Below are 15,754 nucleotides of genomic sequence, written 5' to 3' on the forward strand. Positions count from 1 at the left end.
GGGCCAGGCCTGGAGGCTGAATCCAGCTAGCCAACCAGGGCCCTGCCCATTGGCTGCTGGGTGGGGCGGTAACCATGGCGACGGCCATTGCTAAGGGCCAGAGCCAATCAGGGCATCACCCGGGCTGTTTCAAAAATCTCCCTGAAGTGCTTGGGGGAGGGGAGGCCAGAGCTGCGCATGGGGGAGGTGAGGTCAGAGCGGCGCGTGGGGGAGGGGAGGGGAGGTCGTGGCCCAGCAGGGACGGTCCCCCTCCACGTTGTCGCGTGTGGGGCCTGGGCGCTCACTTGCAGCCCTTGGGCACGTTGGGGACACTGGGCTTGGCTGCCTTCTTCAACTTCTTGCTCCCAGCCGCTGCCTTCTTGGCCTTGCTGCTGCTGCTGCTGCTGCTGCCCTTGTCCTCGGTGGCAGCGGCCTTCCGGGGTGCGTGCTTGTTGGCTGTGGCACCCTTGGTGGGTCAGGGGTCCACGTGGCGCCGTGCTGCCTGCTTCTTGGGTTTGTGCACCGTTAGCTGGCCGTCAGCTTTTGGCAATTGAGCTTGAAGGAGCCGGTGGCGCCTGTGCCCTTGACCTGCAGTAGCAAGTCACTCTGCACCAGCGTGCACCAAGTACTTGAGGTAGGTGCAGCTGTTCTGCTGGTTGAACCCCTCCACCTTCCTGGCCTCTGCATAGATGCCCGCCAGCGACAAGCTTCTGCTTGCTCAGCCTGCGCACGTCTCCACCACTAGCTGGCTGTACTTGACCGGCTGGTTCTTCTTGCCGCTGCTTCTATGTTTGGGGCCACCACGGCCCTTGTCGCTGCCCCCCCCACCTTGCCGCCCTCCCCATGGCCCCCTTGGCGCCCAGGAGCTGCAGGGCCTCCTCCAGCTCCACCAACGTGGTGGCCAGCGGGTTGGTGGCAGGCAGTGCCAGGAAGAGGAAAGTGGGGGGGGGGCGCTCAAGGCGCGGGTCCTGGGGCTGGGCGGCAGGGCTGGGGACAGATGGACGAGCGCCATCGGGGAGCCGGGGTGGTTGTCTGGGGCAGCTCTGGGGCTCAGGGAGGGCTCAAGCTCGGTCCGAATCTCGCGGCTGCTGTGGCGCCGCTGCTCCAAAGCTGCCCGCCTTCTGGATGTGTGTGATGCGCTCTGCTAAGCTACAATGTTTTATTCAGAAGATTCCTGTACAGATCTTTCTCCTTGTGTAAAACAAATGGAAGACCAGTGTTCATCAACATGAGGACAATTTTTTGAAAAGGGTTTGAGGGAAACAAACTTCTTGGTGCTTTTCCATGAAAGCACATGGTGGGCAGTTAATGCATTTGAGGTTAAGTTGTTCACACAACACAGGCAGAATTTATGGAATATGGATTATTTTTGTTTCTTAGCCCAATTTCTGAAAGTTTGTAGGTCCACTTATAAGTTTTTTCAAGTGAGACATCCTTAAGTTGAATTTCAATGATTCATAGTTGTTATTGTTTTTATAAGAATGTATTTGAAAACATTTATTTTCTGTGTACGGTTTATGTAGGAAACTAGCTCCATGATATCTCTTGGCTAGGAAGCCTGTATAAGGACTTTTTCCATCTGATACTGAGGACAGGTTTCATGGGAAACTCAACCATATGAAGGTTACATACCTTTTTCCCCCAGGAGGACTTCAGCTTTGCTTATCCAAGTGTGGTCCTATGTCCTGGAGCTTGTTTGAAATGCAGACTGGTGGCGTATCTGAACCTGTGGGAAGAACCAGACAAGATATGTGACTCTCAGACTTGAGGGTATTACCAGGATTGCTGGACTAGTACAAAGTTTCAGTCTGGGTGGGAGCCTGAGAATTTTAATTTTAACAAGTTATCACATGCTGCTGATGTTGCTGGTACAGGGACCATACTTGGAGAACCATTATATTAGAGTGTCCTCATTGTACATTTTTCTCCCCTTTCCAAATTTCTTACTCATTTAAATAGCTTTTTAAAAACAGATTTTCATATTCTTTAACTTGATTGAAGGGGGAAAAAGCATTTTTTTTTTTTGTAATGACCACACCAAGATTGCTTTTCAGCATCTAATTTCAGAGCAAAAAATCTCTTTAAACCTTAGTTTTAAATCTTATTTATGGGTGTCTCTTTCTCTTCTTTCTGTAATATTCTTTTTAATGTTTAAAAATTCTTTTAATGTAGATAACATGTTCTTATGGTTCAAAAGTTAAAATGACACAGGCATGCTTGGGAAAATGTGATTTCCAACTGCTTTGCCCCCCCCCCCCTTCACCCCTCTTTTTTAGATAACTACCTTTAATTTATTTCCCATAGATGTCAATTGTTTCCTTTTATAGTAGGAGAAATGCCAGTGTACTATATTCTTTTTATATAAAATGTGGTATACTATTTAAGTAATTCTATCCTATTGTTTTTTCTTTATATGCTCTTTAGATTTTTTCCTATTAGTATTTATTTAGAATGAATATAATATTTGTTTATAGAAAACACTTAAAAAAAACAGCTGTGTTTAAACAGTGTCTATTAAGTGCCTTGTTTACTTATCCAGCCCCCCCCCCCCCCCCGTAGTGTTTGGGTTGTTTCTAGGTTTATCACAGACCATACTATGGTGAACCAGCTTGTATACATATCATTTTATACATGTGCAAGTACATCTGTGGGATACATTCCTAGAAGTGGGATCACCGTGCCAGTGGGCATTGCATTTATAATTTAGTTAAATGCTTCCTTTCTTAGGTGTTGCACCATTTTAAACTCCCACAAGTACAGTTGCTCCTCATTATTCATAGAGGATTGATTTGAGGACCCCTTTGCGGATGCTGAAATACAAGGATGCTTAAGTCTTTTATATAAAAAGCATAGTATTTGCATATAACCTATGCACTTTCTCCACATACTTTTAAATCATCTTTAGATTTCTTAGAAGACTAATACAATATAAATGCCATATAAATAGTTGTTACACTGTATTGTTTAGGGACTAGTGACAACAAAAAAGTTGGTATGTGTTCAGTATGACAATATTTTTAAAAAATATTTTCACCTATGATTGTTGAATTCAGTCTGAATACCACAGATACGAGAGGGCAGATCTCAGTGTATGAGAGAGTTCCTATTTTTTCTGGGGCCTTTCCAATGTACTGTGTACAACCCTTGAATTTGTTAACAGTTTGATAGATGAGAATTATCAATATAGAGTAATTTAATGTGGATTTCTATCATTTTTAATAAGGCTCTGCATATTATGCTTAAAAACGAATTGTATTTTTTTTCTTGTGAACTCTCTGTTAATGTTTTTTTTTTTTTTTTCACATTTCTGTTTTGGGTTGCTTTTTTCCCATTATCAATTTCTAGAAATTTGTAAATTGGAGAGATTAGCCCTGTGTGATATCAATTCTAGTTTTCCCCAGATTTTCACTTATTTTTATTTACCTTCACATATTTTGATATACAAAAGTCTTACATTTTTTAAAAATTTTACAGTTTATATTAATCATTATGGTATCTTGATATTTTTTAAAAATATTTCTTTATTTCTATGTGGTGCTGAGGATCAAACCCAATGCCTCACAAGTGCTAGGCAAGCACTCTACCACTGAGCTAAAGCCACAGCCCAGGTATCTGGAGTTTAAGTCACTGAAAGGCCTCCAAGATTTTTAGAATTTGCCCATGGTTTCTTTTAGTACTTTTATGGTATCACATTTACATTTAAATGTTCAAATTAGGATTTATTCTGGTGTTCAGAATGATGCATAGGTTCAACTTTATCTTTTTCTGTGTGCCTGTTATTTTCACCTGTTGCTTTTAGAGCCCTTCTTTGAATCTCTTATGGTGTTGTTAAATTTTGGAGGTATTGGGGTGTCTCTGGGGTTTGTATTCTATTAGTCTTTTTCTTCATATACCAGTATCACATTATTGATTTTATAAAAGTTTTAATATCTTTTAAAACTAGTTTCCCCTTTTTGCTTTTCATATTCCTGGGAATTCTTGCTTGCTTATTTTCCCATGTACTTTTGAACTGTTTTCTCTAGTTCCAGGAAAACAAAAATCTAAAGGAAATAAACATCAGATTAAATGTATACATTTAAAATCTATTTAACTTCCCCAAACTTTTTTTTCAGGTTCTTAATAAAGGTGCTATGAAAGAATGTAAGACAGGAAAATAATTAAATATTTTTACTGTGGTGTTTTATGATTTTACATTTTAAAAATTATATTATTATTATTATTATTATTATTATTATTATTATTATTATTATTATTTTAGTCTGCTTCCTTAATGTGTAAAAGGGATATTGTTTTAGGAGTGTTTGATTTCATACAACCTCTGGGTAGTAAGGTGAATGCCAATAATGTGGGCTGTTTGAATAATGATGTTTGTCTTTCCCTATCTCTATGACTCTAACATTTTAATTTCTATTATTTTGTCATTTTAAAATGTGGTTCTGAGAAGGAGATTCTGTATTACATTTACTTGCAACATTCAATGAATTCTTTCCTCTTAAATAGGAAGATGAAAAGATTTGAAGTAATTTTGGTGATATAGAGGCACTTCTTTCTCTTAAAAGTTTGTTGTGATTTTTTTATTATAATAATTAGAAAAATTTTTACCCATATAAAACAACATAATGACAAAAGTAAACCCTCAACTCCTGCACAAAGAAATGGCCACAATTAACTCACTTTTGGAAACTTATTGATGGATATGAAAGTATATATAAGATTTTAAATACACAGCAGTCTCTCTCTATATATGAAGCTATGTGGTCATTTTTATAGTGTTCTATATATATCTCTATTTATGAGTTGAACCTGATGTGCATAATCATGGGTGATCATTTTACTGGCTGCCTAGTTTTTTTTTTAAATTATTTTTTAGTTGTCAATAGATCTTTATATATGCAGTGTTGAGAATCAAACCCTGTTCTTCACACATGCCAGGCAAGTGCTCTACCATTGAGCTACAACCCAGCCCTGCCTGCCTAGTTTTCTATTATTTAGAGGCATCATACTTTATCTAGCTACTCCTTTCATAACCATTTAGATTGTTACTTGTTTTTCTTTCTTGTTAATAGTGGTATATTGATTATAGTATATTATTCACTTATCTTCTTAGAGGTATAACTGCCAGGTCAAAGATTATATACATTTTAAATATTGATAAATATAGCTAAGCTGTTATCTGTAAAAACTGTCCCCTTCAATGCCCATGAGAATCCTATTTTCAAAACCCTTGCTCACACCAAGTTTTGTTAATCTTTTTAATCTTTGCTAATTCAATAGGGAAAAAAGTACATTTTTGAGATAACATGTGTTTTATTGGTACTGGGGATCAAACCCAGGGGTACTTCACTAGTAAATTAGATCCCCAGCACATTTTATTTAATTTATTTATTTATTTATTTTGAGACAGGGCCTCGCTAAGTTGCTGAGGCTATCCTTGAACTTGTGATCCTCCTGCCTCAGTCTCCTGATTTTCTGGGATTATAGGTGTGTTCCACTGTAAACTATTAAGGAAACCTTGTGTTATTCAAAGATTTCTTTCATTCAACATTTTTATTAACAAAAGAATTCTCTTCCTTAAGAACATACTAGTGATTCTTACATGTCAGATATTCTTAGGCATTTAATGTGATGAAAATATTTAAATATATTGAGTATTTTTTAGGTCTTTTGCCTTGATTTTAACTCATTGTTAATATTTGAAAACTTGAGGGTTGGGGATGTGGCTCAAGTGGTAGTACACTAGCCTGGACTGTATGAGGCACTGGGTTCAATCCTCAGCACCACATAAAAATAAAATAAAAGGATTGTGTCCACCGTGAAAAAAAAAAAAAAAAAAAAACTAAAAAGTAAATATTAAAAGCAATATTTGAAAACTTGATCAACCAGCTATAATTGTTTTGAACACAGAATGTTTTCTTCTGCAAAGAGTAGTACTTTTGTGTTTTATTCACCTGAAGGAAAGCCTAAAGTAACTTTCAAAATAAATTTCTTAACAATTTCCAAACATGGATACCAATGGCTGAATAGCATAAAGAATATTATTTCCGTAATTGGGTGATAATATAGTTTTTATGAGTTATGTAAACTATATGATTGTCCAATCATGTCTAAAACTATGTGTATCTCTTCTGTCCAAAGATTTTATCACTTCCTGATGAAATATGATTTTTAATTTTATGTTTGCTTTAGATTTTATTTCAATCAAATAAGAGTTACATATAAAGATGGCCTCACATGAAGCAGATTCACAACTTTATCATTGACCGACTGTTTATTCTTTGAACTGTCTTCTATATATAAAGTACATCTAGATTGCCTTTCCTGAGAGTGCTTTTCTTTTCACTTCAGTTAACATTGCTTACTGAATAACCCAAGGCTGGGACAATATGGATCAACTGGCGATTTATTCACCAGTTTTCATTCAGCACTGAATACCTACCTAAATGCTAGGCATCCACAGACATCAAAATCATTATTTACTTCTTTGTTTAATTTTTTGGTACTGGGAATTGAATCTAGAGGCACTTTACCACTGAAACACATCCCCAGCCCTTTTGTTTATTTTTTAAAAATTTTTAGACAGGATCTTGCTAAGTTGCTTAGGGCCTCACTAAGTTCCTAAGACTGGCCTTGAATGTAGGATCCTTCTGCCTCAGCCTCAACCTCCCAAAGGTTGATGCATATTATCATTATTATTTAAAGATGCAAAAGAGAATAGTATACATTTTAATTTAGAGAAAACTAACATGGTTTCTTTTAAATTTCGATGTGCATAACTGTATGGCACTTGCTGCCATAACATTCAATGGTTACTTTATTTCAAATTTTGATGTGGACTATATTTTATTTAATTTTTATAATCACATGTGTCCTGTATTTTAAATCTTTTTTTAAAGGGCAGAGTAAGTATTTAAACTGAGTATGCTGCTGGTTCCTGTTTAAGATCTGTTTATGTTTCTCAGTATAGACATGGCAATATTTTATAAAATATGTTGTTTAAAAATAATGATAAAGTAAATGCCCCCCAAAATAAAGTAAATATAATTGTATGGTTCACATTTTTTAAAATAAAAGCAGAAAATTAGATTGCCAGACTTTGAGTAGAATTAATAAATTTTTGTCTGAGTCTTGCCTGTGAAGCTTTTCTGACTCCTAAACCAGTTTTTCACAGCCAAAGTAAATAGAAATGGAACAATTAAAGATTTAATAGATTTAAGAAGTATTTTAGTCTCTATTTTATATACTTTATTCTAATATTTCTATTAGAGTACAGGATTCTAAAGAATACATGTAACTTGTTTTAATTATTATTTTTGCAGAAGTCATTTGCATGTGAAATTTTTAAAATCAATTAAATAATACTCTATCCAGTTTTATTTGCACTTTATTTTGCCTAACAATTGTTTCTTTTTTAATATTTATTTTTTAGTTGTATGATTTATATGTGGTGCTGAGTATTTAACCCAGGGCCCTGATGTGCGAGGCAAGCACTCTACTGCTTAGCCATAACCTCAGCCCCTAGCAAATATTTCTTAATACATAGTCTGAAATTAAATCAAGGCAGACTTGAAATTACTGATCTTCATTATTGGGCCAAATTAATGAGGTTTTCCTGGACTTTTCCTTCTGGTATCTTATTGTGGCTAATGATGTAATCTTATTTGTTTTCTAAAATATTGAAGTTTTAGGTTTTTGAAACTTTTCTGTGAAAGTACAGGGATTTGTTTATACAGTGCCTTTCATTTTACTTATGAGTTAATTTCTTTAATTTTGTGCCCTAAAACCTACTAAAAATATTCCTGGAAAGTGAGGGATTAAACAGAATTTGTAATAAAAATGAAGACCTTTTTCTTTATTTCTCCTGTTAGCTGCATTTGTTAAAATTTTTATACTACATTTAAATAAATATTAAGACTTTATTACAGGGCTGGGATTATGGGTCAGTGTAGAGCACCTGCCTGGCATGTGTGAGGCACTGGGTTTGATCATCACCACCACAATAAATAAACAAACAAACAAACAGACAGACAGACAAATAAATAAATAAAGCAATTATGTCCATCAACAACTACCCCCCCAAAGACTTTATTACATATTAAATGGGTGGGATTTTCTGTATTTGAAACAGTTTCTTTCTATATTAGGCATAAAGTTTAATTTAGACTGGCAGAGTAAGTGATCATTTGTTTGGAAAGAGGGGTAGACAATCTTTGGTTAGTTTCATTCTGTAACCTTCCAGCTAATTGTTGAATTGCATGCTTTTTTTGTTCTTTGCTCTGTCTACTTTGGATCTGGTTTTATGGTTGGTTGAAATAGAGATTTATTGGTAGGAACATAGATTATTTTCCCATTTTAACAGATTGTGTGTTTTTCTGACAGCTTATTCTGTCACAGGCAGAGTGATTCAACCAGACCCTTGTGCAGAGGTGTTAGTATATGATTTGGGCAGCCATTTTCAAAAATAACAGCTTTATTGATATATAATTCACATTTCCATCAAGGTCACTCATTAAAAGTGCAATTCACTGAGTTTTAGTATATTCACACAGTTGTGTGCCTATCCAGCTATCTAATATGGAAAGACATTTGTCATACCCAAAGAAGACCCATGCCCTTTAGCAGTCAGTCTCCACTCAATCTTGCTCCATGTAGGCATGAATCTTCTTTCTCTCTTTGTGGATTTACTTGTTCTGGACATGATATATAAATGTAATCATTCAATATATGGCCCTTTGTATTTGTTTTTTTTTTTTTTTTTATCCTGTTTTTTAGGTAGCACATATTAGAACTTCATTCCTTTTATTGCTACATAGTGTTCTGTTATATAGATACACTGTAGTTTGTTTATCCATTTATCAGTTGATGGATATTTGGGTGACATTCACTTTGTGGTTCTTATGATCATGCTGCTGTGAATATTTGTGTTTTTGAGTTGACTTCTGTTTTCTTTTGGGTAGATACTTAGGATTGAAATTTATGGGCCATAAGTAACTCTGCCAGACTGTTTTATAAGGTGACTCAACCACTTTATATTCCCATCAGCAATGTTTGAAGATTTCATTTCTCCATATCTTTGCCAACATTGTGACATGGTGTTTTTCCATATTAGTCATCCTAATGGGTATGAAGTGGCATTGCATTTTGGTTTTTATTTGCATTTCCCTGATAAATAATGATATTCAATAACTTTGTGTACTTGTTAGCCATTGTTTATCTTTGTTAGGCAAATTCCTGTTCAGATTCTTTACCCATTTTAAAAACTGAGCTGTCCTTTTCTTGTTTAGTTTTAATAGTTCTTCTGTATTCTGGATATACACAAATGTTCACTTATCAGATATATGAAGTATATATATATTTTTTTCTTATTCTATAGTCTTTTCATTCTTATAAGGCCAATAGGTTTTTTGTTCAAGTCCAATTTACCAGTTTTTTGACTGCTTATGCAGTTTTCTCTGAAATTTTTCCATAAGTTAAAAAAAAAAAACAGACCTTATTTCTCAACATCTTCCATTAATTTTTCTTCCTACACAAACAATGATTATTTAGTTAACTACACAATGGGTTACAGATATTAAAAATATTTTTTGTTTTCAAATATTTTCATCACATTTAATGAAAGAAGCCCAAGTTTTCTAACTTGATATCCAGTGCACTTTTTAAAAATCTGCTTAGCTCAGAATGCACACATTATTCTGTAAATATTTACAGGTGTCTAATGTATTCTGAGGACTTGACTGGGCTTGGAGATCCAAGGATGCTTGGAACATGTTCCTGTCCTTAAGGAACCAGAGGTCATGTGCCACGCTACAGATTTCTACAGAGGGTAGTGGCACCAGTGGAGAAAGAGGGGCACTGTCTGGGTGAGAAAGCCTCTCAGGGAGTCTGTGCTGGTGCTCTGTCTGCAGAGATTCATTGGTGATCAGAATCTTTTCTTATAGCCTATGATTCTTCCTTTTAGACATTTGCTGCTGCTGTGTGTTATGTACATTGGCACCAGTTATTTGTAACAGCAATATTTAGGGATATTGATGTAATGAATTGTAGACATCAATGTGATGACTTTGATACCTAGAAGCAAGCCAGAAGAAAGCCACATTTCTTTGATTTCTTCAGGTTTTCAAGAATGGGAACTTCCTACTTACTAATTAATTCAGTGTGGTGTGTGTGTGTGTGTGTGTGTGTGTGTATCTGAGCTCCAGACCAAACCCAAGCAATTTTGGGTAGTCAGAGCTAAAATGTGAGTCAAGGAGGAACAGCTGTTTGACTGGAGGGAAGATTGTATATAGATATTTGGGTGAGACCTGTTAAGGAATTTAGATCTTTCTTTAATAATGGAAAGCCATTGATGAGTTTAGTTGTGTGTGGGGAACATGGTCCCTCCTGTTATCTGTTCCACAGAAGCTGTTTGTGTGGACTAGAGACAGGAGATTTGTGGGGCTGTGGGACTAGTCCAGATGAGAGCCAATGAGGACCTGAGCTAGGGCACTGCTGATAGATGTGGACACACAGATTGGAAATGTTTAGAAGGTGCAAGTCAGAATGCTTGGCTGCAATCAACCATCATAAGTTAAAAGGAGGATTATTGAAGAAAGAAGACTTCTGAAGAAAGTTTCAAAGGAATGAAATTCCACAGAAGCCATCATTATTTTAGGCCCTTAGGGACTAAGGGACAGAGCAGGGGCCATACTCAGGCCCTCACACAAGAGGGAGAAAAGAGGGTCTCCTTCCAGCTGTGCTTTTTAAAATCCCAAGAGCACTCTTTTTTTAATTTATATATTTTTTTTAGTTGTTGATGAACTTTATTTTGTTTATATTTATGTGGTGCTGAGAATCAAACCTGGTGCCTCACACAAGCTAGGCCATTGCTTACCACTGAGCCACAACCCCAGCCCCCAAGAGCACTCTTAGCCTTGGGTTTTGTGACCCTGCTCAGGCAGAAGTTTTGCTGGGACCTCTGCACCCTCATCACTAGCATTCCCAAAAGCGGGGAAGGATTCTGGAGCAGAGCCATCTGTTCCTCTTTGGTTATTCAAGTTGGCTTGGGCAGATGTTAAGATCTGAAGGGGAAGGTTAGGAATGCCTCAGAAGTTTGTGGCCTGGGTAGACCATGATGACAGCATTTCTGTGCAAGAACAAGGTTCACAAGTGAGTAGACTAGAATGCAGGAAGTAAACAGAGTTCACTTTTAGACCAGCTTAGTTTGGGATGTGCCTGTCAAGATGTTATGTTTCAGTGACAGTTCACTTGACTTCATTCACTAATAGAAGCCTCTCTAGGGTTTGGTTATTTTTTTTGCTATGACTTTCCAGAGACTAGCATGGATTTTCAGAGGTACCTTTATTAGCTCTTAGATAAAGTAATTAAAATTTATTTTATACAGTGCAGCTTATTCTGTTTTTATGTTTTCTTTTTTTTGTACCATGAATTGAGCTCAGGGTGCTCAATCACTGAGCCACATCCCCAACTATTTTTTTTTTCTTTTTTCTTGAGACAGAGTTCTGTTAAGTTGCTTAAAGCCTCACTAAATTGCTAAGGCTGGGTTTGAACTTGCAATCCTCCTACTTCATGTTTACAAGCCACTGGGATTATAGGTGTGTGTCACCAAGCTGGCTGAGCAATCTTTCTTAATGGACAAAGAACAGTAGATGCTGTTTAACTGTTCTTGCTCCTATGTTAGTGAAGTCTGAATTGAAATTTCTTTCTGCATCTCAAAGAGTACAATATACTGTACAGCAACTCTAAAAGGGTGGAAGTTATATGGTTTCTGAGAACTTCTTTTCTGGATGTAAATCCATGAAACATCAGTGTGTGTAGCAGTTAAATAGGAATTTTGGTCAGAGAACAGTGGAAGGCTGGCCTGGCACTACACTGTTACTCCAACAGCATCATTCAAACACTAGCATTTTGGGCTGGGGATGTAGCTTGCTTCACATGTGTGAGGCCTTGGGTTTGATACTCAGTTCCACAGACAACTCATTGTTCTGTTTTCATTAATGAAATACAAAGTCATTTTTGGAGGAATGAAGGATAAATTACTCATTTATATATCTTATGTGTTATAACATGACACAAATCATTTGCTTATGTGATAAACACTGCTACATATAAGATCAGAATTGTTTTGAATATTTAAAGTCACTTTATACATGGTCAGTATTGAAAATAGCATTGCAGGTAAGGCCATTTCATAGATGTCATTTTACTTAAGAGATCTTGATCTTTCCTAGCTTTGCAAGATATGACAATGAAGGCTAGCTGAATGCTAATACTTGGAAGATAAATTGTTGCCCACACCAGCTCTGCCACTATGTTGTTTCTCCTCCATGCCAAGGCATATGGTCAGATTAAGGTGAATTCAAGAAAAATAAATTTGCTGAGATTAAATGGGAGGTACTCATGGTGGGATGAATCCATATTCTCTGGCAGGTGTGGTCCTATTTGGGGCCCTCTTGATAAAATATTCAAGATATACTCTGTGCTGTTAGTAATGGGAAGTAGCTCAGTGACATTGGACAAGTATATTAAGGTCAGTGACACTCTACCTGTCTATAATATTCTCCATTATAGCATTGTTGTGATGATGAGCAGAGCTGCTGCATATCAACTGGTAAGCACAGTGCCAAGAACATTTCAAATTACAAGTAGATCTTACTCCACACAACAGTGTTTTCTTCAAAGTAAAATGCAAAAGGAGGGCAGTAACTGACATCAGAGGTATCAGAAGTAACCACAAATTGGCTCTTAGCTTCAGTGGAACTCAAGCTGTAGCAGGTGTAATTTCACAATTTTAATTAAAATCAGTATCAGAGGTGAGATGTAAATTTTCATAATTTTAGCTATAAGCAGTTAAATTTTTGTGCTTTTTTTCACAAATTTACCTAAAGCAAGCCATTTTCATTTGTAAAACTCCAAAAATCAATAAATAGAAGATGAAATAACTGAATACTATGGTTTGTTTCATCTTTTGTTTAGTGGACACTGCTTATCAGTGAAGATGAGAATACTTGGATATTGTGCTTGCAGAGCTCATGGTCTAGGTTCCATGGTTACTGAACACTCAGGATTAGTAGTGTTTAATGTAGATATGAATTTGGGTATGATGTGTTTGGAACACGGTCAGAGTAATCATGTCAGTCAAAATTCACTAAAAGCTTATGGTTTAGCAAAATTGTACCTTTTAGAACACAAAACATGACATTTCTGAAGAACCTGAAAAAATTAGAAGAAGAGTAACTTTCTAAGGGAATTCGAAGCACATGCCATCCAGTTATCACTGACAAGTGATTTTTATATATTTTGGTGTACATGGCATGAGTTTGTTGGGTTCTTTAAAAAAAAATATTCACTAGTTCTAATCAGTTATACATGAGAGTAGTTATACATTGTACACAAATGTAGCAGGTGTTGGGTTCTTTTAGAGAAACAACCTTAAAGGGTAGTATCATTGCAATGGAAAAAGATAGTGGATGGTTTTCAAAGGGACATCCTTACTAAGCTGTAAAATGTCTTGAATATTGTGGCAGAGCTATGGATGGTTATATTTATGATGAATAATTAAGGTTGTATCTTCTATAAGATATAGTAATTTCTATTCTTGGTCCAGTTAGCTGAGTTCAGTAATGAAGAATATGCTGTTAGAGTGTTATATTTAATACCCGCTATTAGAATATTTACTTAAAATTTCCAGTTTGTTATTGGTATCTTAAAAAAATCATTTGGGGTCAGTCTTCACATTCTTTTATATTTCTAAGCCAGAATGACCTCTTAGAGCTGGTAGACTCAATACTTGCTGTGTGTGGAATAATTTTTAATCTTTTTTCTGAGTTCACTTAAGATATGAGATATACTTGTCATTTTGGAATTCTAAACTGTTAGGATACAGTTCTCCAGTCTTGTTATCGTTGAAATTTAATATTTTAACCTTTAATTAGAAGAGTCACTGTTCTATGCTGTGGTATGTTTCCATTGCTATTTTTTCATCATGTGATTTAAGTGTTGCTAAACTTTACAAATTATTCCAAAAGAAGACATGGAATAACTTTGTAATTTGGTACTGTCTATTCTGCATGAAATCCAGCACTTTCAACAGTGCTATGTGCAGTAAATATTTATTTGAATTAGAGATTTGCTTTAGGGCAGCTTGCAAAAGTAATATTTTCAGTATTCAGTGACTGAGCCTTCAGTACTGATAGTTTAGCTAAACATTCAGACTTCATTTGAAACCAGTAAACAGACAACTGTGCAATCCAGGGAGACCAATTTCTTCACTTTTATATCCACTAGTAATTTTCTTTTACAGTCATGTTTACATAGAGTAAAGGTCAAAGGAAAAGGTGTATTTGGAGCAGTTACATGAGTAAGTTTGCTACAGTGAAAGATTTTCTGTATGCTGATGAGTAACAAGAGGCAGGAATCCATTAGGCAGCTCTTTGGTCAGTCATATTTCTTAGAATGCTGCTGCTCTTTTTTTTTTTTTTTTTTTTTTTGCATTCAAAGCAAGCTGTGGTTAGGTGCTGAGCAACTTGTTGAGGCAGCTTGTCTTCCCGGCCTCCTCATGATGCACCTGTGGTACTCACTATGCATCCTGCTGACTGACAAGGCATTCTGCCAGCCCCAGCCTCATGTGCTCCTGGTGGTTGCAGGCTCTGCAGGTGACTGGGAATGTGAGAAAGGATGGCCATGCCTGATGCAGGCACTCTATGCTTGTGGACTGCCTTTGTTTCACTAGGCTGCACTTTCAGAGCACAGGTTCAAGGATGAAATTGTTGAGGATTTTAAGATGGTGAGCACAGCACAGCAGAACAACTGGAGGCCCTTCTGGGCATGGGATCTTTGGTACTCGTGAGGCTGGCACTGTCTGCCCAGAGTCAGAAGAAGGAATGCTGTTGGTATTTCATGAAAATATGGCCTTGGACAAAGTTCACTTGGACTGGAGGAAGGCTCTGTTTGGGAACTCAGTGGTCAAAGACCTGCTGAGAGGATCACAAGCCCAGTGCTCTTGCCTGAATTTACCTGGAAAAAATGAAGGAGGCATCTTTGAGGTTCCAAGTATTGTGGATAAGAAGTGTGACTATCAATCTGGATTTGGTCCTTAAACAGTGCTACGTGTGGGAGGAGGGGCCTGACCTCTTGGACTCGTGTTCCATTTCTTTCTGGAGAGAACAAATCTGACTTCACAGCTGCTGCTGAGATCAGGCAGTGGTGGTTGGGAACTGGTGCTTTGTGGTCCTGTGCTTAGGTCGTTAAGCAGTCCAGTTAAGTCCACTCACCACCGGTGGTATCCTGGCTGACCACATGCTTGAGACCCAGGGCCTCAATGCTGAGGAGCCTTGGACCAACTCCATGTGGCAAAACTGCACTCAACTTCACATGAGGATCTGTGTCTCATTGGCACACCTAGGCAGTCATATCCAGCTTTGAACATCTGAACACACAAGGTAATTTTCATGGAAAACCTGCCCTGCCAGTGTCAAGTGCATCATCCTGGCTGATGGATCCTCTTCTCATTTTAAGTTTGAGGAGATTGAGGCATGGACACTAAAACAAAATGCAGAGGCCATGTGAAAAGACAGCTGTGATTTGAGCCATGAATGCTATGGAGCCCACTCTCTTTCTCCTGTGTTACCCTGTTGCCATGTCCCTCCTTGGTTTTGGGAAAGCCTACTTATTGCAGAGTGTATAAAAGGGTGGAGTGCCATATGGCAGTCTCAAAAAGCATTTCATATGATGTCTCTTTCTGCAGAATTGGGTGGTGGGGGGCAAAGCCACCTTCCTAACA

General features: G+C 37.3%; 1 protein-coding gene and 1 pseudogene across 1 annotated transcript in view; one reads left to right on the top strand and one right to left on the bottom strand.

The window, feature by feature from the left end:
• Positions 1–280: 280 nt before the first annotated feature.
• Positions 281–991, bottom strand: LOC139707017 (histone H1.10-like; annotated as a pseudogene).
• A 10,061-nt stretch (positions 992–11,052) lies between these two features.
• Positions 11,053–15,754, top strand: part of LOC139707018 (zinc finger protein 420-like) — a 28,702-nt gene continuing 24,000 nt past the window's right edge. Inside the window, exons 1-2 of the mRNA XM_071617005.1 lie at positions 11,053–11,121; positions 14,705–14,817. Of these exons, the coding sequence (XP_071473106.1) occupies positions 11,053–11,121; positions 14,705–14,817 (182 nt within the window). The remainder of the gene's footprint in view (positions 11,122–14,704; positions 14,818–15,754) is intronic.

Source organism: Marmota flaviventris, chromosome 9, assembly GCF_047511675.1.
Source record: "Marmota flaviventris isolate mMarFla1 chromosome 9, mMarFla1.hap1, whole genome shotgun sequence".
NCBI classification, from domain to species: Eukaryota; Metazoa; Chordata; class Mammalia; order Rodentia; family Sciuridae; genus Marmota; species Marmota flaviventris.